This window comes from Cyprinodon variegatus, unplaced genomic scaffold (genome assembly GCF_000732505.1).
Source record: "Cyprinodon variegatus isolate N-32 unplaced genomic scaffold, C_variegatus-1.0 Scaffold630, whole genome shotgun sequence".
NCBI lineage: Eukaryota > Metazoa > Chordata > Actinopteri > Cyprinodontiformes > Cyprinodontidae > Cyprinodon > Cyprinodon variegatus.
In genome coordinates this window covers 245,551-268,760 of record NW_015151083.1, presented here as the reverse complement: position 1 = coordinate 268,760, position 23,210 = coordinate 245,551, and the positions used below count along the sequence as shown (strand labels likewise).

The 23,210-nt window shown below is 37.8% G+C and overlaps 2 protein-coding genes across 2 annotated transcripts; both read left to right on the top strand.

Annotated features, from left to right (window-relative positions):
* The first annotated feature begins 656 nt into the window (after positions 1 to 656).
* Positions 657 to 11,587, top strand: memo1 (mediator of cell motility 1). The gene is made up of 9 exons (XM_015393229.1): positions 657 to 1,082; positions 3,047 to 3,128; positions 3,213 to 3,281; positions 3,442 to 3,554; positions 4,374 to 4,485; positions 8,155 to 8,297; positions 8,388 to 8,464; positions 9,415 to 9,519; positions 10,195 to 11,587. Exons 1-9 carry the CDS (start codon positions 1,022 to 1,024, stop codon positions 10,324 to 10,326), a joined length of 894 nt encoding a protein of 297 aa, XP_015248715.1. The 5' UTR covers positions 657 to 1,021; the 3' UTR covers positions 10,327 to 11,587.
* A 3,219-nt stretch (positions 11,588 to 14,806) lies between these two features.
* On the top strand, positions 14,807 to 21,527 carry srd5a2 (steroid-5-alpha-reductase, alpha polypeptide 2 (3-oxo-5 alpha-steroid delta 4-dehydrogenase alpha 2)). Its single transcript, XM_015393207.1, has 5 exons — positions 14,807 to 15,268; positions 17,263 to 17,426; positions 17,524 to 17,625; positions 20,665 to 20,815; positions 20,899 to 21,527. The coding sequence occupies exons 1-5, from the start codon at positions 14,994 to 14,996 to the stop codon at positions 20,963 to 20,965; spliced, it is 759 nt and encodes a 252-aa protein (XP_015248693.1). The 5' UTR covers positions 14,807 to 14,993; the 3' UTR covers positions 20,966 to 21,527.
* The last annotated feature ends 1,683 nt before the right edge of the window (positions 21,528 to 23,210 follow it).

Sequence of the window (23,210 nt, the reverse complement as noted above, 5' to 3'; positions counted from 1 at the left end):
CAAAATTACTTTTGTTACATTACTCCATCTGTAATAGAGTGACAATAGGACCAGTTTGATATACCGGTAACACATTTTCATCAATATATATAATTAGGGGGTCCCCGCTACTTCTCGCCATCAGTTTGGGGGTCCTTGGCCTGGAAAACTTTGAAGACCCCTATCTCAAAGAATAGGGCCAAGGATGCCAATTTCAAAATAGTCGAAAAATTGCACTTTGAATTCATATAGTGGCATCTGGCTGTTTTTTTTTTAAAGGTTACTTTATATTTTTATACTTTAAGTAGTTTTTTGAAGCACATACATTTTCACTTTTACTTGAGTAAAGAGGTCAAAGAGGTCAACTTTTACCAAATTTTACCAGATATTGTACCAGACTGTAGTATCTTTACTTCTACTTAAGTAACAAATATGTGTACTTTTGGCACCACTGCCTAAAAGGGGCCCCAGGATCCCTGGTTTCCGTCGACGGAACTCCGCTCAGCTTGTAGTCGCTCTCCCCCCGCCTCCCCGGCTGAAAGATGCTGCGGAGCCTGTCATTTTAGTAAAGGCTCCACCTTCTTCCCTTATTGACCAATCGCATATTTCTTTAGCATTTTTTCAACCAATCAAAACACTCGACGTCACTTTCATAACATTTTTAAGATACGCCCCTTACCTGGTTTTCCAGACAAATCAGTAATCCTCAGATACCGACTGTGACAGTTTTAGCTTCTCATATTGTGGTCTTTACTAATATAAACTGGCACAGTGCTTTATGATTTGTGCCTTTTTTAGTTTACACGGTAACATCACCAGGCTGTCAGAACAGGCTGACTAAACTAACTAACCGGTTAGAGCTGACAGTTAACCGAGCTTAGCTTGCTAGCCCAGCTGTCTCTACAGTCTTTGTTCAAGCAAGTCAGCTAGCAGTAGGCGCTGTTTGATCTGTCAGCCAGGAAACACTGGAGTTAACTGTTCTGTTATATTTTTCCTTTTGACGAGAATCAAGAAAACCAAGATAGGCGGCTTGGGAACCAAGATGTCAAATCGAGTGGTGTGCAGGGAAGCAAGTCACGCCGGGAGTTGGTACTCAGCTTCGGGTAACTGTCAGCACAGCACAGCGCTTACATTGTTAACATTTATTTTCTGCCATTGAAGTTTATTACTCTCCATGATGGTAAAGCTACAGAAATGTAATTATTTTTACACGCTTCTCTCTGTGGTGAGGGTAGCCGACGCGTACATCTAAGATAAAGATACATATTTATAAAAGTCGGTAAGCTAACATTTAGCTGATATTAGCCTGCTTTTTTCCTGTCACCCCATGAATTACACGGTTAGTGTAAACTTATTCAACACCGTATCTTTTCATATTGTCTGTAAACAGATGGGCATCTGCGGGGAGGAAGATTACATTCAGGTTTTTGAAGTCAACCGTAGCTAACGAGGCTAACATAGCTGAACTTCCTGGCCTACATGCTAACTGACTCTTCTTTATAATGCTACCAAACCATCTGCACTAAAAGCAACGGTTGTCATTGCTGCACTTTGTTGTTCTCCGACCTGCTTAGGTAATGTGTTGAAATGTTTTCCTGGCGTCAAACAAAGGACTGGGCAGGGCTTGGCTGAAACCACAAGTTTCATGTTGCACCCCTTCCCCCATTTTACATATCGTGAGCTGTTTCTTATGGGGAAAAAAAAACAAAAAAAATTACATATCATTGTTTTGTTTTTTTCTCTCATAAGGAGGTGAACCAAGCAGAAATAACAGATTCATCCCAAAAAAGAGTGTGGAACACAAATGCAGTTTTAAGTCACTTTCTAACCCAGAATATAAACAATCTTTATTAGAGTTTCACATGACAGATCCTTGAATACAGATCTTTAAGTTACAGCTTTCTTATCCCTGAAACAATTAAAGTTAGACATTTTATTTCTTCAATGAAAGTTGGTAGTATTTAATGTTAAGGAACAATTAATTCTTTTTCAAAATAAAAAAAAAGTTAAAATTCTTAGGGGAGTGTTGGCCTAGTGGTTAGAGCAAAGCGCTTGTACTCTGAGAAGGTTACAATCCCTGCAGCCTGCACTCAGGGCTCCTGAGCAAGACCCTTAGATTAGATGAGTTTTATTGATCTCGCAGCGGAGAAATTCACTGGTCACATATTGGCATAGTAATTAAAAAAGGTGCAAACAAGGTGGAAAAATGTGCATTAAGAATAAACAATATATATACAGTATATCAAGATAAATAACCCCACATTGCTCCCCCAGCTGCACAATGGCACCCCACTGCTCCCCAAGGGGATGTTTTACATTCAAAGATACATTTCTCCAATGTGAGATCAATAGTAAAGATACATTATTATTATATTATTAAAACTGAGTAGGAAACATTTTTAAAAGGGTTGCATATCAAAACAAAAATGATTTATTCTCTAGAAACTTTGTGTAGAATAAAATTATGTCTATTGTCTGGTTTTAAAAACTAAAATTCTAAGATGGTTTAAGTTTGTACTTTTCAGTTTAAAGTTAAAGCAATCGAAAAAAAATCTGTTTTTATTTCAACCTGAACCTAATGCTGAGCACTGCAATACATATTTACACCATGAAAGCAACAACAGAGTATTATGCCTAAAAAAAAAGACAACAAAAAAGAAAACACTGCTTCCATTGTATTACAAAAACTATCATAGAAAAATTCTAAAATTAGAATTTCAGATTTTTCTCAGTGCATCTGCATATTGGTCATGCTAATGTAGCTTGTTCACAAATATGTTTTGGTCTATCTGGGTTGTAATAACATGAACCCACTTGAATTGATTTTAGAAGTTAAAATTCTAGAATTTTTTGCTGAAAAAAAAAAAGCAAATTTTTTGCAGGACAGAAAAAAAAACAAGTGGTTTCTCAACATATGTAGTCTTCTACTCAATATGATATATGGAAACAAGGAGAAAAACTATAGGTAGTGTTTTGGTTTATAGTTGAAAATTTATATGCATTATAATTCCAATAGATAAGTCTTATTGATCATATTTATTATCCTTTAAATTGTTCACATTTGCAGGATCCCAGCTGAATGCACAACTAGAAGGCTGGCTGTCCCAAGCACAGTCCACAATCAGACCTGCTAGAGCCATCATTGCACCGTAAGAGCACTCTAACAAACAGAAAATCCTTCCTAGAACATGTGAAACAGTAATAATGATATACCAATCTGTTTTTGCTTGCAGCCATGCCGGATACACCTATTGTGGTGCTTGTGCAGCACATGCTTACAAGCAGGTGGATCCCTCTGTTACGTAAGTCCTGAAGCTTTCTGGCTCTGTTTCTAATTATAGAGAAAAGTTTTTCAGGAAAGTATCTTATTGTTATTTTAGTCCTTCGACTGAATGAACAGGTTCAGTGTAGATAGCAGAAAATAATGCTGATTAAAGAAGATGAAGTCCTGTTCCCTTTCAGTCGTAGGGTGTTCATTCTGGGACCTTCACACCATGTGCCCCTCTCTCGCTGTGCCCTGTCGCCTGCAGAAGTCTATAGAACTCCTCTCTATGACCTGAGAATCGACCAGAAAGGTACTTGGTTTCCACCCCTGACATCCTTTTTACGTGTTTCTGTTTCACTTATTTGTTCATTTATACCAGCCGCTAAATTAGCAATGAGGATTTGGAAGGTGGTCAACTAAAAAAATAAAATTAAGTTATTTTGTTTTAAGCATATTTCCCCTTGTTTTGAACAGGTAAAACAATTTGACAATGTAATGGTTTATGATTAAAAAGAAAAAAACATCTACATTTTCTAATTTTTAAGGGCACAAATACTCTATTTAATTGACAGATCGTCTTATTTACCTGTTTACCTGAAGTTTAAAGGCTTCCATGGGATTTTGGGCAGGTTGGATGCTGCTTTTGAACCTGCAACTTAATTGCATACTGTTATAATGGGTATAACAGTATGCAATTAAGCTGCAACTTCAAGTTTAAGCTGCAACTAAAACTGACAGGAATAGAAGACCTAAATGTCTTCTACTCCTGTCAGTTTTAGTTGTAAATAATGTAAATAGAAAAAAACAAACAAATAAGTTTTAGTTCCTTCTCCCTCACTGTTATTACTTTCTCAGTCAGTTACATAAAACCCCAATAAGGTAAATAATTTTTTTTGTTTATAATATGGCAAATGGTCAAAGAGTAAATAATTTTGCCTGGTGTTAATTAATATTAGCTGATATTATGTGGGATCAGAAAAATGTAAAAAACATTAAATGCAAGTTAGGAATCCACTAGTGATTTGTAAAAGGTTTATTGTGAAAGTTTACATTTTTGTTATATTCGTTTATAGAAAATTGGAAACGGAGCTTAAACTTGACTGAAGAAAGTTTCCCCTCTGTTTTGCAGTTTATGCAGACCTCTGGAAGACTGGCCTGTTTGAGAGGATGACCCTGCAGACAGATGAAGATGAGCACAGTATTGAAATGCACTTGCCTTACACTGCTAAAGCCATGGAGAGGTAATATTGATTGATTGGCTTTATTGAAATGTGGGATATAATATCCATGGGAATGGTGTACATTTTCAGGTTGTACCAAAGAAAACAGATTATTTTTGGAATTTTATTTAGAGAAAATCCTACATAGCCTAAGGAATGTTGACAGAGCCCTGGATCATTCTTTACTGGCACTTTAATTTATGAAATTAATTCATCGATAGAATGTCTTCCATGATTTGGAAGCTGCAATGGCAGTACTCCAATCTAAGCTCAGTTAAAATCAACACTGCAGTATATTTTAAGTGTAGAATATATTATTAGATATAAGCAATTTAAAGAGGCATTAATGTTTTCTAATGATACTGCCATCTGTGGCCAAAACGCAGCAGCAGCACGCCTTGTTTTCATAGCAATCACTTGTTTTTGATTTTTTTTTTTTTTTCCTCTACTTTTTTCCCCTTACGTAGAGTTGCCATCAGTTTTTAAGTGGAGCGGGATGGCCGTTGCTTCTGAGTTTCCACAAAATGAATCTTGAATATAATGCTTCGGTTGTTTGCTACGTCGGACCCATTAATGGACGGACGCGGTGTTGCATCCGCAGAGCAGCGCAGGAACTTCTGTCCCAAAGTAAATTCAGTAAAATAGACTACAGGCTTATAGATGAACTACTGAGGTGTCAGTTTGCTCATTAAACAATGTTTTAGTCTTAATGGGGCAAATAAAAAGGCTATTTGACATACTTTTCATTTTTTCAGTAAAATATTACAGAATGTCTTTTTAAGAAAAATATGGATTAATAAATTAAACAAATAAAAACATGAAAAATAAACAGAAAAGCAAACAAGATATGAAATGTTCAGCCTTTATAACAAAAAGTAATATCAGATGCATATGGTGGATCACATGGTACATTGCACTGGGGATAGTAATCAAGATGCAGATAGTTAACATCATGTCTGTAAATATCAGCAAAATCTCAAGCTTTGGTAATTCTGTGCAAATGCCCCACATAAAAAGCAGATTTAGGGGTGTGATTTATTTATTGCATGGGGTCCCAGATAATGCAAATGGGGTTTATTCTCACTGCATTTATAGGATGAGCTCTAGCTCTACATCACACTCCACAATGTTGCATTTTATTCATTATACTCAGTTTCCTTATTTGATTCCCTCCTAAAAGCCATTGTTTTTGTTCATATCTCTCTTAAGTAAACAGTTATTTTGTTTGGAATTATATGCACCATTGCTGGTGCAGAATTGGCGCACGGTGAAGGGTAAAGTTTAAAAGGGGGGGATGGTGCTTTGTATTCTTGCCACCCACTTAGCCCTGAGCTGAATTATATTTAGCTTTAGGTGAAAGGAAGTTGGTAACATTTACATTTATTTCAAAAATAAAGCTTGCAGGTTTTTACCGAAAGGACTCTAAATCCCCCCTACAGATTTGTATTTCAATCCATATTAAAACTTTACATTGTTTTATATTCATTTTAGTTACTGAATTTATGCATAACCCTGACATTTACCTGAATGATTATCAGTATACTTCTTACCTTAACCTAAAGTTAATTGACACCTGGCCTCTAAACAGACTCTAAAAGGTTAAAAATGGGGTCTGCCACATTAGGACCAACCTTGGCTTCCCATAAGGCCTGTTGGTCCCCCCACCCGAGGGTTAGTAAATATACCAAAATGGTTCTAAATAGGAAATATAAACAAGTTCACACAAGCATCCTAAAGATGTGTTCATTTTGCGAGTGATTTGTGGTTGTAATTGTTGCCTCACAACATGACCCACTTAAAACCTTAAAATATGACTTTAGTTGAAGGTTTTATGTCTTCGTCTGGCACACTGGGCTGTTAACAGATGTTGATGTTTTGCAGCAGTAATTAACAGAAAATATGAGCCTTAGATCAGTTTGTAGTGATCTTGGCAGTCTGTCTCTTCATAACTACATATTAAAGTTGCTTGTAAATAAATTTAAGCATCTTGGACCTTTTTCTAGACTAAAGTTCTGCCCAATTAATGTGTTTTTAAACCCCCATTTCTTTTGTGAAAACAAATCCATTTATTGAGACACTGTTCTCTTAAGCACTTTAAACTCTCTGTATTTATTTGTCTGGAATCAGAGACTTTCTTGTTTTAAGGTATGCTTCTTACCTTAATGTAAAATAACTCCCAATAACATTTTATATTTTATAAATAACATTTTAGGGCAGTAATTATATTTTAAATACTAAGTATTTTAATATTTGTGATTATCCAAATTGGCAACACAGCCAAACACTGATTACACAATGATTCCCAAAGAACACAGTGTTATTTGTTGGTTTATGATGATGAAAACATACATGACTGATTAAAACAGGGTTAGTTTTGTATTCAGAATCTCAGGGATGGTTATGTGTTCTTTAAATGGTGTTACAGACCAAAGTGTCATATTTAAAGGCAGTAGAGAAGACTTTGAAAATAGATTTTTCTTTATGTAGGCCGGAAAAAGAATCGGTGAGGTACATTTTTTGCTAATGCTGCAGAAACAAACCTAGACCACCACATCTGACTTTTGAACCCTCTTCCCATGCTTTTCTCATAGATGGGGGGGTCATAAATGCATCCAGGTAGTGATTATTGAACTGCAGTGATATGTTTGGGTAAAACCCCACCCTGAAGCTCATCCATTGTCAAACCAGCTCCTCAGACAAAAAGGCATACAGTGGAGACACCATGTCAGTTGAAGACTCAATTTGTCCCTTTTGATTTATTTTTTCTATTAAAATCCAGGTGTTTCTATTTTAGGAATAAATAATAATTAAATAAAGTTTAGTTTATTGAGTGCTTCAGTTTGATATTTTACTGGAAATACTTTATTTGCAAAAGTGGGTATGATTATTAGCACAACTTTCTTCCTCAGGCAGAAGCCTCTTTGCACCTTTAAAGCTGTAGAACAACAAATTGGTGAAATGTTGGTTCCTGGAAAAAAACAAAAAAACCCCAGCAGACATCTCAATGATCATTTTGGTAGTCATAAATGCCATCCATTGGGTATTTAAAACATCCGACAAATTATTTTGAAATGTTCATAAAACTCCTGCAGTATAACATTTAATAAATGAGGGATTGCCTTTGAGTCAATCAGTCGATGAAATCAACTGGTTTTACCTTAGATAGACTGAATCAAAAAACTGAATCAATATGACTGTATGATCTGGTTGAAAGTGCCTTGAGATGACATTTGACATGTGTTGTGAATTGGCGCTATATAGATAAATGGTTTGAATTGAATAAATACTTCCTTTAAAATATAAGAACATGTTATAAAACATGGAACATGAGTCAGTGATAAACGCTGTAATCAGACTGTAAGGCTTATGGAAATATCAGGAATGTCACATCAGTTGTTAAATAAAATTATACTGTAATATATACTGATCATTTATTTTCAACTCCTATGTTTTACCAGTCATTGTGTTTTGGGGTTTTTCAGCCGATATATTTTTAATGTAATGCACTGTTTCAAAGGCCAAATGAACAATTTAATAAAACCTTCTTTTACTATGGATCATGGCTGCCTTGTAGAGGGATTATGCTAGAGATTGAATGAGTTTGTTTTTTTTTCTGAAGGGGATTCATGCATGAAACTGTTGCATGTATATTTTTGAAACGAAGGCTGTTCTTTCATTCTGATGTTGCAGCCACAAAGATGAGTTCAGCATTGTTCCTGTGCTTGTTGGCGCTCTGAGCGAGTCTAAGGAGCAGGAATATGGAAGGCTGCTCAGCAAATATCTGGCAGACCCTTCCAACCTTTTCATTATCTCCTCTGACTTCTGCCACTGGGGTAGGAAACAAAAAAGGGAAGAAATGCTGTCATTTTATTGAGTTTGATCATAAATGATGAGAGAAAAGCTTTTCTTTGTTTCTGTTTAAGGTCAGCGGTTTCGCTACACCTACTATGATGAATCTCAAGGAGAGATCTACAGATCTATTGAGCATCTTGATAAGATGGTAACTAAATTAAAAAGTCTTTATTAAATATCACTGTTTATTAGGGGTGGAACGGTTCACAAAATCCACGGTTCGGTTCACGGTTTCGTGGTCACGGTTTTCAGTTTGGTTCGGTATGTTGATTGTTACCCCGAAATCTCATAAAAATTAATGAAATTAATGAAAAAAATCACAAAAAAATTAATGAATTATTATTTTTAATGATCCGCTGAAACCCTGGATCATTTCCGCATTTTTTTCTGCTACACCCGGCTGCGCAGCTTTGCTTCTTCTTCTTGTTTACTACTGGTGGTTAGCTTTGGTCGCAGTACCGCCACCTTCTGCTCGGGAGTGTAAACGCTTCGCCTATGAGAAAAAGGAGCAGGGCATGAACCGAACGCAACACACGGGAATCGAACCGAGACAGTCGAACCGAACGGTTTTCATAAACCGTTCCATCCCTACTGTTTATGCTCCGTTGTTTTTGTAATAATAACAGGTTAGGCTAGTTTTATCTAATTTACCCAATGAAAATTATTGGTAGTAATATTTATAAATTTTATGTATTTTAGACTTATCATATTCTGTTTATTTAAAATAGAGATTGCACTGTTCTAATTTTTTTTCTTATTGAACACGGAAATGTGATGAGTCACATTGGAAGCAAACAAAACCTTTTTCCATTAATCATACTACAACTAAATAAAATTTAGAAGAAATATGAAATTTTGCTTTCATTTAAACAAATGATTGGAATACATGTTCATGTCTACATGTAAAACTTTATGTCACGTCTGTTGTAAATGTGAATTCTACATTGAGAAGGAGCACAGCTGCATGAATGTTTGCTTCCTTTAGGTGCCGGTTCTTTTAGCCTTTATTAGAGCGCGACCATAGCTGGATTACTAAAAAGCAGAGCCTTTTTTTTATTATTATAATTTTTATCTTGCTGCCTCTTCTTTCTTTTGCAGGGAATGAGCATTATAGAGCAGCTGGATCCAATTTCTTTCACCAACTACTTGAAGAAGTACCGTAACACCATCTGTGGGCGCCACCCTATTGGAGTGCTGCTAAATGTAAGAACTGCAAAGCAAACATTATTTATCTTTTTTAGTTAGTAAATCTCCCTTCTAATGAATTACTTGATGATGCAGATCATCTGTAAGGCTTTGATGAAATATTTATACCCATTTAACTTCATGTTTAGTCACTTACATTAACTTTGTTGGTACCAAATGTGGCAGAGGTAATCAGCCAGTTTTACTTTCTAAAAAAATCTTACATTATTAGTGAGTTGATTTCATGATTTCAGCTTTGTTTTAGAAGGTGCTCTTGTCAGATTAAAATACAGCTAAAACCAGTGCAGAAAGCTGGATGAGAGAAAGTAAAACGGATATAATGGCTGCATAAAATCATTGCAAACTCAATTATTGCATTATCCATGTTTGCAAAATGCGTTTTGCAAAGAGCTTCCTCTACTGCGATTAGCGTTAATTAGCATTCACTGAGGCTCTTTGAGACTGTTTTATGGTTAGTAACATTTGTTTTTAATGCAGCATGAAATTATGTTACGAAGTAAACTCATTATGAAACGACTATCATCTGAGATGAGTAAGAGTTTTTCAGTTACTTATGTCAAAGCAGGTTTTTATGTCTTTCCTTCAGCGTTTTGCACCACTTGGTGTAAATCTGATCTAATCTTACCTTATCTGCCATCACTTGGAAAATGATTGCGTGTTTCTGTTTTGCAGGCCGTGGCCGAGCTTAGGAAGTCTGGTTTAGACATGAACTTTTCTTTCCTCAACTACGCCCAGTCGAGTCAGTGCAGGAACTGGCAGGACAGCTCCGTGAGTTACGCTGCCGGGGCGCTCATCGTTCATTGAGGTCAACTTCTGCAGGGGCCACTGCACCGCCGCCACCCTGCCCTTACTATCTTAATGCCATAATCTTGACCCATGAACCCCAGATCCTACCCCCCACCCCCACCCCAGTAATGCCCACTATTTGCAGGAAAACTTAGATAATGGAAGCCAATAAAGTAATTTCCCTTAAGTCCCTCAGCTCTTCGTCCCTTTTCTCCACCCGCCTCTCAGTTTGAAGTGTCTTCCGAGCTTTTGGTTGCAGAGAAGTTATCAGAGATAAGAGGCGATGAGGAGCATATCTTTTCTTTATGCATTATTCCCCTAGATCCTTTTGTTTTCCCTACACTAAAGAGGATTAGCGATGTGAAAAGATGATTTATTTGGATTTGATGTGTTCTCTTGTAACTTTCCCTAGAGTCAAACCAGTTAAAATAAAAACTGCAAATACTACTGGAGATTATTCAGATGCCAGAAGAGGGTGGAGTCTATATTCTGACTCCATCACAATGTATGCTAAGGAAACTTCATAGGTAACTGGTACCACTGTCTAGCATATATAGTTGCTTAAAAAGGGCTGCACCCAACACATTTAATGTACACCCTACTGTATAAACCAAAAACAACGTTATCATAATAATGGTTTATTAAATATATTTTATTCCTATTTTAACCTTTTTTTTTTTTTACTTTTTAGAGGTTCTGATAGATGTAATAGTATTAACTGGATTAGTATGTAGATTAGAGTAGCAGCTTCGTCACTTTGGCTCTGAGGCTGTCAACATTGTGTGGCCCACAGGTTGGTGTGCTCACCACTGATCCTTCACTCCAGTCATATGTTTATTGCAGTAAGGTTTGCAATATGAGAGCCTTGCTAGAGTTGAAGGTGCCACAGATATGTAATCAAATCTGAACCCCAACCCAGCAACCTCGTTTTTTAAATTTTATTTACTTTTTTACACCTCCACATTGAATCTCTGCCGTAACTGGATTTTCAGATGAGTACATTTCAAATGTTTTATTTTTTTCTTGACTTGTAAAATGTTTTGTTACATGTTCAGCAGAGCTCTCAGCATAGTACAAACAAACTGGCCAAGCTGGGATGACGAATAACTTCAAGGATTACATGTTTTTGATGGAGGTTTTTATTTACAGCTCTTTGTTTAAATTTTTTTAATTTACATAAAAATAAATACGCACAATCCTTTTCTTTTCAGTTACCTACATGTTTAGTTTTTTTCAAAGTGCATGTCATAATTACCTAAAAATGATCTAAATTGCAAAAAAAAGTTGATTTTTGAAGTTTAGGTCTGCTCAAAAACACAGTCGGATAAATCCGGAACACAGTTGGTTAACGGTTATGTTTTGGGTTTATGGTAACATAATAGAAACACAGGAGCCAAGAGGGGATACTTCTTTTACAGTGTTTTGCAAAAGTATTAATACTTCCTACTTTTTAATGTATATCTTATTGAATTTTACATATTAGAGCAACAGATGAAAAATAACAACTGGAAATCAATGAAAAAATATATTTTTAGCCACCTTATACTGCAGGTGTTTCAGGGCACGCCTCTACCAGCTCTACATGATATGATAAAAAATATTGAAGTGATTTCTTTTCCGTTTGAAAACTAGAAATGTCCTAAAAGTGTTTGCAGATTCACAGACACGGGCTGCAGATGCAGGGTTTCTCTGGGGTGTGGAAAATGTTGGTTAACTATAATCGGTAGCATTATTGCCATGTCTAATAATAACATTACTTGCTCCTTTTCAAGTCTTAACAGACTTTTCCAATCCGTTGAAGTCTGGACTGTGACTGGGCCGTTATGATGTGTCCCTTTCCTTAGGGTTGTTCTCCACAATCTGTGTTTTGCAGCTGCATATCTTTTCCACCATCTTTCCGCCCCTGCAAGTGAACAGCAAGCCCAAAGCATGATGCCACCACCACCCAGTTTCATTGTGCATGTGGCATATTCATTGATTTCTGCGATATTTGACCCTGTTTACCAGGTTTGCTGTAGCCCTACGTTTTTGTGGCGCCTGCAGACAGGGCTTCCTATGGCTCATCTGTTGCTCTACCCTCTCTATATGAAATCCTGATAAGATGCACTGAATTTTGTTGGTTTTATTTTCTTTTTAAGTTTAAGGGGTGTGAATACTTTTGCAAGAAACTAACTCTTTAAAACTTAAAAAATTGCGCAAACTAATCACAGTTCAGGATTTTGTGGTTTTGCTGTTTTTTTTGGTAAATTTCAGTTTTATTCAGCTTTATTTCTTAAGGCAAGTAGCTCCACGTCATTCCTGGCAGCATTAGAAATTTCTAATTAAACATTAATGCAAACTAAACTTGGTTGAACCTAGTGGTGCACAGACTGGAGGTTAAATCCCAGACTCACTCAACCTCTAAATGCTGATTTACAGGAAACTAGCAAAGCATGACTCACTGTGCTATTGTGCCTTTTATCACTGTTGCACATTTATATAAATATATATAAAAAGTAGATGTATAAAACATATTCTCACTTTCAGTCTTATTATCCTTTATTTGTTCTTTTTTTATGTACTCTTTGCGGACAACCCAATCTGATCCTGAGCTTGCCCAACACAAATGCAGTATTATTACTCTGCACATCCCTTCTGGGCTAAAATGGCACCCACTGTTGCCTCCCTTCTCCAAAGGGAGTTATGTTCTGTCTGTCATTTCCTCCTTGTAGCCAGAGACAAAAGCTTAACCTTGACACTGTTAATTTTTATGTTTATGGTTATTGTCTTTTTAGCTATTTTTTTATGCATTTGTTTTCCTTAATTTAGGAATTGAAGGTTTTCACATCGTTAACCTTAAAAAAAAGGATAAATACTGCTTAACTGCTCCTGTGATGGAGTTTTTTATGATCTCAGGTTCCACTGACAAAGCATCCCAAAAGGCTCTTCAGAAAAGGCAGAGGATTCATGTTACAAAAGAAGTAAAATGTACTGAAAATACCCCTCTGCTCAAGTGTCTTGTTTTTTGCCAACACACAGTTTTTTTGCATGTATTTTATTTAAGCTATGAAAAAACTCTCTAAAAAAGTTTGCATAGTTGGAGGATTGTTTAAAGATACATTTTATCTATAATTAGGTTGGAGGTTTAAAGCTTAATTAGGTTTAAAGAAGGGGATTACAGCTTAGAGATGAAACCAAAATCTCTGCTTCTCAGAAGACTAGAATATAACAAATTAAAATAGTTATTTACTTAAAAAGAAGTACACTTACTATATATGTGGTAAATAAATAGTCCAGGTTTCTTACTTGTTGAATTCTGAATTAATGTAGTGTTGCAGTGTTATTATGGAAGCAGAGAGATTGATCTCTAACCAATCTGCATTGTTGGCTCTGGTGTTTCCCATCCTTGCCGTTGAGAATCTTTGAGGTTTATTTTGGCAAACTATGCTGGCTACTTAAGCACAGCGATACCACAGTCATTAAAGCATTATTTGTACTTTTGGTGTAACAAGAAATGTAGCAGCTGTAGTTCATGACTTGATTAGCCCCAGTGTGGGCGGTAGGGGGGGAAAGCACCCACTTCAGCAGCAGTCCATGGAGCTTAGGAAGGGCTTTTTTTGTTTTAGCTTAAATTATTTTTTTTTTCCTTGAAGCAGCAGCTCTAGCAATGACAATCTGAGGTCATGGTCCATGGGGAGTATCGGTGACTAAGCTGAGCAGCTATCCAGTCAGCAGTGCTTCCCATGATTGCTTCCCATGGACCTTGAAATGACTAGCAAAAATCCTTTGCTTTCATTAGGTTTTTCTTAGCTGGATGTAGCAATTTTCATATGAATTAACAAACTTGAAACAAAACCAGGCTTTTGGAGTAAATAATTATTTAACTTTCTTTGATTTGAAATAAGAAAAAACTTGACCAAATTAAGTAAACAGCCTCGGAGGCACAACCGGGAGCAAAAACACAGTTAAAGGAGTGCAACTGGATCTCCAGTTTGATCTCCTCAATTTTTTTTTATACATGCTTCTCACTGCAGAACATATGTGATTACTGTCTCTGTTAACCGCAATAAAAAATGCAGGCTGTCCTTTTAGATACACCATTCTCCTGAGCCTGCGGTAATGGAGAGTTCAGTGTGCTTCTCAGCCTTTGTCTTATTTCCACTCTTTTAATCTTTTAACAGAATCCAATTTCTATTTTATTTATATACATGTATATATATATAGTGTTTGGTCAAAGATTATGCTGTCAACCTAGTTGTTTAACACGACCTTAAAAACCTAAACCACTATTGGAAAAATGATGTATAAACAAAACCAATCCATTAAAACAAGTAGATTTTGCCCAGGTTGGTCTGAGCTTATGAACTGGTTCTACATGTGAAGTAGGCAGTTTAAACCTGTGGCAGACTCCTACCAGAAGTCATGTGTCATGAATTACTTCATGTTTCTGCTCTGAATTCTCTGCTGAACCTAGATATGTGCTGTGGGGAGGACAGAATAATCATAACCTCCCCTCAGGCAACATTTGTACATATGCTGAGAAAAAGGGAGCACTTTCATGTTTCAGCAGGCTGGCTGACAGACCACCGTCTGTCCTCTGGGAGGAGTCACAGAGAGGCTGTTTACATCCATTCAGCTTTAAACATATTCTGGATTAGATCAAAACTGGAGAGAATTACTGCAGCACTGAGGACAAGACATGCAAGATGCAGTGCTACGAGAACGTGGTGAACTATCTGAGCTGTGGGATGCTCCTGGCAGGACTTCTTCACCTGATCAATCACAGGAAAGCACAGGCTGCCTACGGACGCCACATGAAACTATCCTCTCCTGCTAGAATGGTACCTGCCAGACTTGCCTGGTTCCTGCAGGAGATGCCAGCTCTTTTGATGCCCCTGCTGTTGATACAACTTTCACACCAGTATTCCTCCATGGGAAGGGCCTTATTGCTCAAGACCTTCTGTTTGCACTATTTTCAAAGGTAAGAGCCTAAGTAGACGCTTCAGTTTGGATTTTCAGAATGCATTTAAAGTAAGAATTTGAAAATCCATCAAAATACAGTAGGAACTGTTACGTTATTTCAGTAATCCAGTTATAACAATAGATTCATGCAGTTTTATTTATTACATCCTGCTAAGAAAGCCCAGATTGCTTTACAGTCGGCCTCAACTCATCTGCATAGTTGGCTCTGATTTCTAAATTTTTGGAAGGTTGTTAATCAATCAAGAACTTCAGCCCGGACCTCAAACAGCTTTGTTTCTGTGCCTAATCATTATTCCAACTCTAGGAGTGGCTTAACACAATGACCCAGCTGCTGTAGCTGTCTGTGTAAAGCTGTTGAATCTCTAGCTAAAGCTGCAGTCCTCATTTATTGAATATCCTCCAAACTGTACACTGAAGGTTGTTTACAAATCCTCTAAAACTTGTCATTTATCCTGTTGCTTGTGAAGTTATTATTCTACTACTCGGCTTTCTATTGGCTTAGATATGGCACTGTGTAAACAGCCATCCTTTAGTATGCTGGGAATCTCTCAAGTCAGCAGTCTTACACATTGGGATGTTGTCCAAACTGTAAAGTTCCTGCACTGAAAACCCTTTATTGTTGTTGGCCGTAATGTGAAACTTAAATCTTCCAAGACTGGGCTTTCATTGGGGCTGCACAGTGGGGGAGTGGGTAGGACTGTTGTCTTGCAGCAAGAATATTCTGGGTTTGATTCCTGGCCTGGGTTTTTTTTCTGCATGGAGTTTGCATATTCTCCCTGTGCATGCATTGGTTCTCTCAGGGTACTCCAGCTTCCTCCCACAGTCCAAAAACATGACTGTTAGGTTGATTGGCTTCTCTAAATTGCCCTTAGGTGTGAGTGTGTGCATGGTTGTGTGTCTTTGCGTGTCTCTGTTTTGTCCAACGACAGAACGGCGACCTGTCTAGGGTGTACACCGCCTCTCACCCATACACTGCCAGAGGTAGGCACCGATTCTGACAAGGACTACAGTAAGTGGGAGAAGATGGATGGTAACCACAAAACTGGCTTACATTGCTCAATTTGTCTGAAGACATTTGGACACCTATCCATCAGTCTTTGTTGTGTTTTAACAAAGATTTCTTCCTTTACCCCACTGTCAAACTATCTGTCCTCTCTGTCTAAAGTGTGACTAGAAAAACTAGCAGGGAGATCAACACTCCATCTGACAGAGAGAGGACAGAAAGATGCAAAACACTTATTCCATATGTGAACGAAGTTTCGGAGAAGCTCAGAAGGATTTTTTCTAAACATAACATACCAGTGAATTGCCAAACCTAACAACACCCGGAACAAAAAGCGGTCAATCCCCAAGACGGAACACCCAAATCTGCAATAAGAAGTGTCATTTTCAAGGACACAATCACAGAATTGACCTGGCAAGACATCTGTTACAGGACGAACCCTTACATCCTGAGCCACCATCGCCCTGTATCAGAAATGTGGTGTAAAAATCAAAGAGAAAACATCCTAAAATAATTTAGTCGAGCTCAGATCTAACAAGTTGAAGGTTTTAGTAAAAGGAATCATTTTGAGGACTCACTAAGCTCAACTGCATAAAAACAAAATACATTTCAGGTTCTATAGTTGCCCCTTAGACAGCCTCACTAAGGATGATTTAATCATATTTGGAAAAATGCTGATGATTTTATTACAACCAGATTCAATCCAGTTCATTGAATTACTGCTGCGAGCTGGGGGAATTAAAGGCTAAGCAGAACTATGAGTCCATGTCTGCCTGAACCAGAACTTGTCAGAAAAGATCCGTCTGTCTGTCTGCAACAACTCAAGTAAATAACAAAGAAATCGCACCAGATTTAGTCAAGAAATTAAGTCATGAGTAAAATCCTTTTATCCGGTTTAGATTAACCAGTGAATGAAGCAGTTTGGAACATTAAATCTCCCCCCTGTTGTTCCCCCCCCCCCGTTTCTGTTATCTGTCTGTCAATCACAGGACATTTGTGTATTCAGTGCTGACCAGAGGACAGCCTCTCCCTCTGACTGTGATGGCGTCAGCAAGTTTCTTCTGTTCATTAAATGGTTTTCTGCAGGGTCACTATCTGCTGCATTGTGCCCAGTTTGATGAGGAATGGTCAACTGGCTACCGCTATATATTTGGTAACCCCCCCCCCCAAAATATAATCCCTTTTAAAGAAAATATAATGTTGTGAAATAAGAGTTGTGTACACTTTTGATACACTGAGCTATCTTTTAGGTCTACTGGTGTTCTACACAGGAATGGTGATCAATATGCACAGTGATTACATTCTGCGCAACCTAAGGAAACCAAAAGAGATCGTTTACAGAATTCCAGCAGGTATGAAACATCTTTTCCATGAACTGTCCTCCATTGTGCTCTAACTAACACGGTCTCCCTTACACGCATGAACAAATTTGTTTGTACCCCTTGTTTTATGAAAGGAAAACCCACAATGGGCCCAAAAATAACTTGAATTTGACGAAAGTAATGATAAATAAATGAATGACAGTCAAGCACTGCTTTTCAACCAGGCTTCAACAGCATGCCAAAAAATAAACTCATGAAACAGGTCTAGACAAAAATTATAACACCTTGAACATTTTTTGTTGCACAACCTTTCAAGGCAATCACTGTCTGCAATGAAACAGTTCCTGTAACTGTCAGTGAGACTTCTGCTCCTCTCAGTTGGTATTTTACTACATTTCTCAGGATCTAACTGCTGCAGTTTTCTCCAACTGTTTATAGGCTCCCTTTTCCAGACGACATATTTCAGTTCCTTCCAAAGATGCTTGGTAGGATTTAGGTCAGGTTGCGTAGAAGGCTATATCAGAATAGTCCAATGCTTTCTTCTGAGCCATTCTTGGGTGTTTTTAGCTGTGTGGTTTACTCTGTTGCAGACCCATGACTGGCAGCTGAGACCAAGATTTCTGACTTTGGGCAGCACATTTTAGAGGCTTTTGAATGTCTGCAGATTTATTGAACCCAGTAGAGATTCAAGACACCCTGTCCCAGATAAAGCAAAACACCCCAAGAACATAAGAGAGATTCCTCTATGCTTCGCATTACTGACGGGTTCTTTTCTTGATATGCTTAATTTTGCCACCTGTGAACAAAGAGCTGATGTTCCTTGGTAAAAAGTTAATTTTTGTTTTATCCATCCAGAGGACATTCACCCATTCACTCATTAGGGGAATGGTGGCCTGGTGCTTAGGGCATAGAGCTTGGAATCCTGAGCTTCTGAATTCAAGACCCACTTCCACAGACTGCCACTTGGGGTCTCTGAGCAAGACCCTTAAAGGGGAACACTGTTATTTTTACAATGGCCCCTTGATTTTACATAATTACATCGTGTTCTACTCACACATATGAGTTTTGTGTCATTTGGAGCCGTTCTGAAGATATTCGGTTTTGTAATCCAAGTAACGTCTTCCTATGGGCAACGAGTTGAAGGCACAAACTAAACTGTTCATAATTTATTCTTTATGGTACACCAGCATTCATAACATGTAGGCCAATCACTGTCCCCCAGACATCCGCGGTTATATTTTTTATATTTATATTTTTTTAAAACAAAGCGGAGTGTGTATGATGTCATCCGCCCGCGCCGGCTACCGTTCATTCATCCTGTCTGCTGAACTGCTGCTAGTTTTACTCACATACCTGGAAGATGTCTAGTTCTGCTACCACAGATGATCTCGCTCTCGAAATGGAATTGAGCGATTCAGATTAGCTAGAATGAATAGAAGGGGTAGAGCGTAGCCGCCTGTGGCCCGGGCTGCCTGTCTCAACTCCAGTCGGATGACGTCATACACGCGCCGCTTTGTTTAAAAAAAATATAAATATAAAAAATATAACCGCGGATGTCTGGGGGACAGTGGTGTCAAAAGTACCCACATTTGTTACTTAAGTAGAAGTATAGATACTGCAGTTTAAAAACACTCTGGTAAAAGTTGAAGTATCAACTTGACCTCTTTACTCAAGTAAAAGTGAAAAAGTATGTGCTCCAAAAACTACTTAAAGTATAAANGCCGGCTACCGTTCATTCATCCTGTCTGCTGAACTGCTGCTAGTTTTACTCACATGCCTGGAAGATGTCTAGTTCTGCTACCACAGATGATCTCGCTCTCCAAATAGAATTGAACGATTCAGATTAGCTAGAATTAATATAAGGGGTAGAGCGTAGCCGCCTGTGGCCCGGGCTGCCTGTCTCAACTCCAGTCCGGCTCGCGGATGACGTCATACACGTGCCGCTTTGTTTAAAAAAAATATAAATATAAAAAATATAACCGTGGATGTCTGGGGGACAGTGATTCGCCTACATGTTATGAATGCTGGCGTACCATAAAGAATAAATTATGAACAGTTTAGTTTGTGCCTTCAACTCGTTGCCCATAGGAAGACGTTACTAGGATTACAACAACCGAATATTTTCGGAACAGCTCCAAAGGACACAAAACTAATATGGGTGAGTAGGACATGATGTAATAACGTCAAATCAAGGGCCCAATGTAAAAAAAAAATACGGCGTTCCCCTTTAACCCCACACTGCTCCTCGGGCGCCTCACGATGGCAGCCCACTGCTCCCCAAGGGGATGGGTTAAATGCGGAGAGTGAATTTCCTTGCTCTGTACTTGTGACAGTGTAATGACGATAAAAGCTAGACAAAAAAAAAACGTAGAATTTACTAAACAAGTAGTTTAGTAAATTCCAGTCTGGCTTTTTTTCTGATGTGCTTTTAACAATGACGTCCTCCTTGATCATCTCCCTTTAGGTTTTGGCCGATGGTGTGATCTGACACTGATGTTCCTTGAGCTTGAAGTTTACCTTTAATCCATTTCCATTTTTATTTAGCTCTTTTGTTACCATTCATGTTATCCATCTCTTTGATTTGTCATCAACTTCCCTCGTGTGTCCATGTCTGGGGATGTCGACTGCAGTCCCATAGATCTTATATTTCTGAATAATTTGTGGAGCAATATTCAGGGGAATGTCATGCTGGTTGGAGATGGTTATATAACATTAACTTGTCTATGATTTTCTTTCAACTCTCCTGAGACATCTCTGTCCTTTGCTACTTCTGATCCATGTTGAGTGTGGTACACACCATGTAGCCCTATATATAGGCCTACTGACTGATAATGAGATTGTAGACAGCTGTGATGCTAATTAGTGGACTTGGGTTCCTTCATTTTTGTCCAGGCCTGTTTTTTTAGTTTATTTTTCTAAATCTTTCTGTTGAAGCATGGTTGAATAGTAATGTAGAATTTACATGTATTACGTTTGTTAGATTCATGTCTTTTCTGTGACCATTGTTGATGTTTTCCTCCATCAGACCACGGGTACCAACAGTTTTCTCAACACATGTATCTGCTGCAGGTGGCCTGTTTGAATATGTGTCTGGTGCCAACTACTTTGGGGAGCTTGTTGAGTGGTTTGGCTACGCTATAGCAACATGGTCTCTTCCAGCATTCGCGATTGCTGTCTTCAGCCTCTGTTTTATCGGACCAAGAGCCTTTTACCACCACAGGTGCCTGAAATATCTTCAAAAGAATAAATGCTTTTTGGAATGTGGCATTTCTTGTTTCTAATTGCAGCCCTTTATTTTTAAAGGTTTTATAAGGAGCATTTTAAGGAATACCCCACATTTCGAAAAGCTTTGATTCCATTCCTCTTCTGAAGCATCCTCTCATCATCTTTCTTTGGAGATGGCTGCAGGAACCTGCATCCAAGTTGTAGTTTTGGCTCTAAAACGGCAAACTTTATCATTTTTGAGATCTCTGGCCGTAAGTTAGTACTATCCTTTAAAATATGCCGTAGGGATCTATTTTGTAATGACTCAACCGGTTAAGGTTAATGAGAATTTATTGCTATTTTTTTTATTTTCCTTTTTTGTTTCACAAGGTTAGCAGGCCTTCTTATCTCAAATTCCTTCTGTGTCGATGCTTCCTAACTGCCCCCTGGGAGAAGATAAATTAGGAGCCTCCAACTTCTGTTAGAGCTAGATTAATTTATGGGATGCATTCATGTTCAGTCATGAATGAATCAAACAGCTGAATTCCCATACTTAGCATCCACTAGTATGTCGAAACAATACTGTATCTCAAAGCTATGAGACAAGATGCTCTCGAGATCCCTGATCTAAATATTTAAGGTGGCCTACTGTTCCTTGATTTGAAAATCCAATAAAACGTGGATCAAAAAAGGTAAATAGTGGAAGACTTTAATTCACCTTCTTAAAGCTACAGTGTGTAATTTTCAGCGACATCTAACGTCCAGACTGCAGACCGCAGCAACATGAACATCTCCCCCCCCACCGCTTCTCCCCCCCAACAGTACGGCGAGCGTTACGGGACAAAATGTCTTCCACGACGTCCGCATCAGCTACCTTCTCAAGTGATGAGGTTTGTTTACATAGATAATTTTACAGATAGTATTTCATTAGTCTGTGTAGGGTATAGGTTTCATGTAGACTTAAGATAATAAATATACCCGTTATTTTTTCTACGTCGTTGTGACGTTTTGGGGAGCTGCTTTGCATGGTGATATAAACAGACGAAGTAATTGTAGTCATTAGTTTAACAGCGAGATTGGAAGAATATATATTCCCCCTTTACAGAGTCCAAGTCTTGTTTGTGGCACGGGGGTTACAAGGCGAGGAAGAGGGAAAGGAAGAGGGCAGAGAGGCCGGGGTGGGCGTGCAGCCAGGGCCAGGCGAGGGAGAGGTGCCAGCGGGGTGATCTCGCAATCGCTAGTTTGTTGTTTCTGCGCTGCCGTAGCGCAAAGATGTCTGCCTCCATGGCTGCGAGACCCGCTCCTATGTAATTATAAATAACAAATTCTAAGGCAACGCAAATATTAAGGTTAAGAGGCTGAGCTCGTAGATGATGATAAATAACATAGTTATGTATAATATATTACATTTCTGACTGTATATCCCTGTAATTATTACACACTGTAACTTTAAAGAAAAAAAAGGTCCTCATTTCCATTTTGGTTATCATTTCCGTTTGCTATCTCTACCTGATGCAGGTTGAGACAGCAACCTGCATCAGTTATGATTTAAACCCTCCATGACTAAAAATATGTTTTTTTTATTATTATTATTATTATTTATATTTTGGAGACCCTTACCATAACAAAAAAAAACACCTTTCCTCAAAAACCTTCAAGTTAGAGATATTCTTGCTTTATTCATCTCAGTACTGCATGAAAGAAGAAGGAAAAATATTGTTTTTAATTGTTATGACAAATACTAATAAAGTTTAAAATAGGAAAATTATTAAAAATACTTCTGTTGTTTAATTATTTTGTTTTTATTAGCCAGTTTCTTTATTGACTTTACTCCATATTTACCCATATACTATAATTTTTACATCCATCCACCCATCCATCCATCCCTAATGTGGGGTCGTGTCGTTGGGGTAGCAGCCTTAATAGGGATGTCCAGCTCCTTCGGGGGAATCTTAAAGCATTTCCAGGCCAGCCGAGAAACATAGCCCCTCCAGCTTGTCCTCATAAAAAGATAATAAAATAATAATAATAAAAAAAAACTTGAGTGGTTTAATAGCATTTCCCTGTGAGTCTACCTTCATTTTTGGCTTGGCAGCTCTTTAGTCACTTGCTCTGATGCTGTTCCCAAACAGATGATGGAAGAGAGCAGAGGTGGAAAGAGTACAAAAAAATTGTAACTGAGTAAAAGTATCTTTACTTTGCCTAAATTTTGCTCAGAGTAAAAGTAAAATTACCCATCTCAAAATTTACTCAAGTAAAAGTACAAAATTACTTCATTTAAATTGTAATTTTAATAAAGTTACTTATTTACTTTGAGTAATTTAATGCAAAAAAAGGATGAGTCATGAATCGAATTGAGCACAAGGTGTTTTAATCGATTTCAAGGCGTATTTCAGTGGACATCCACACTT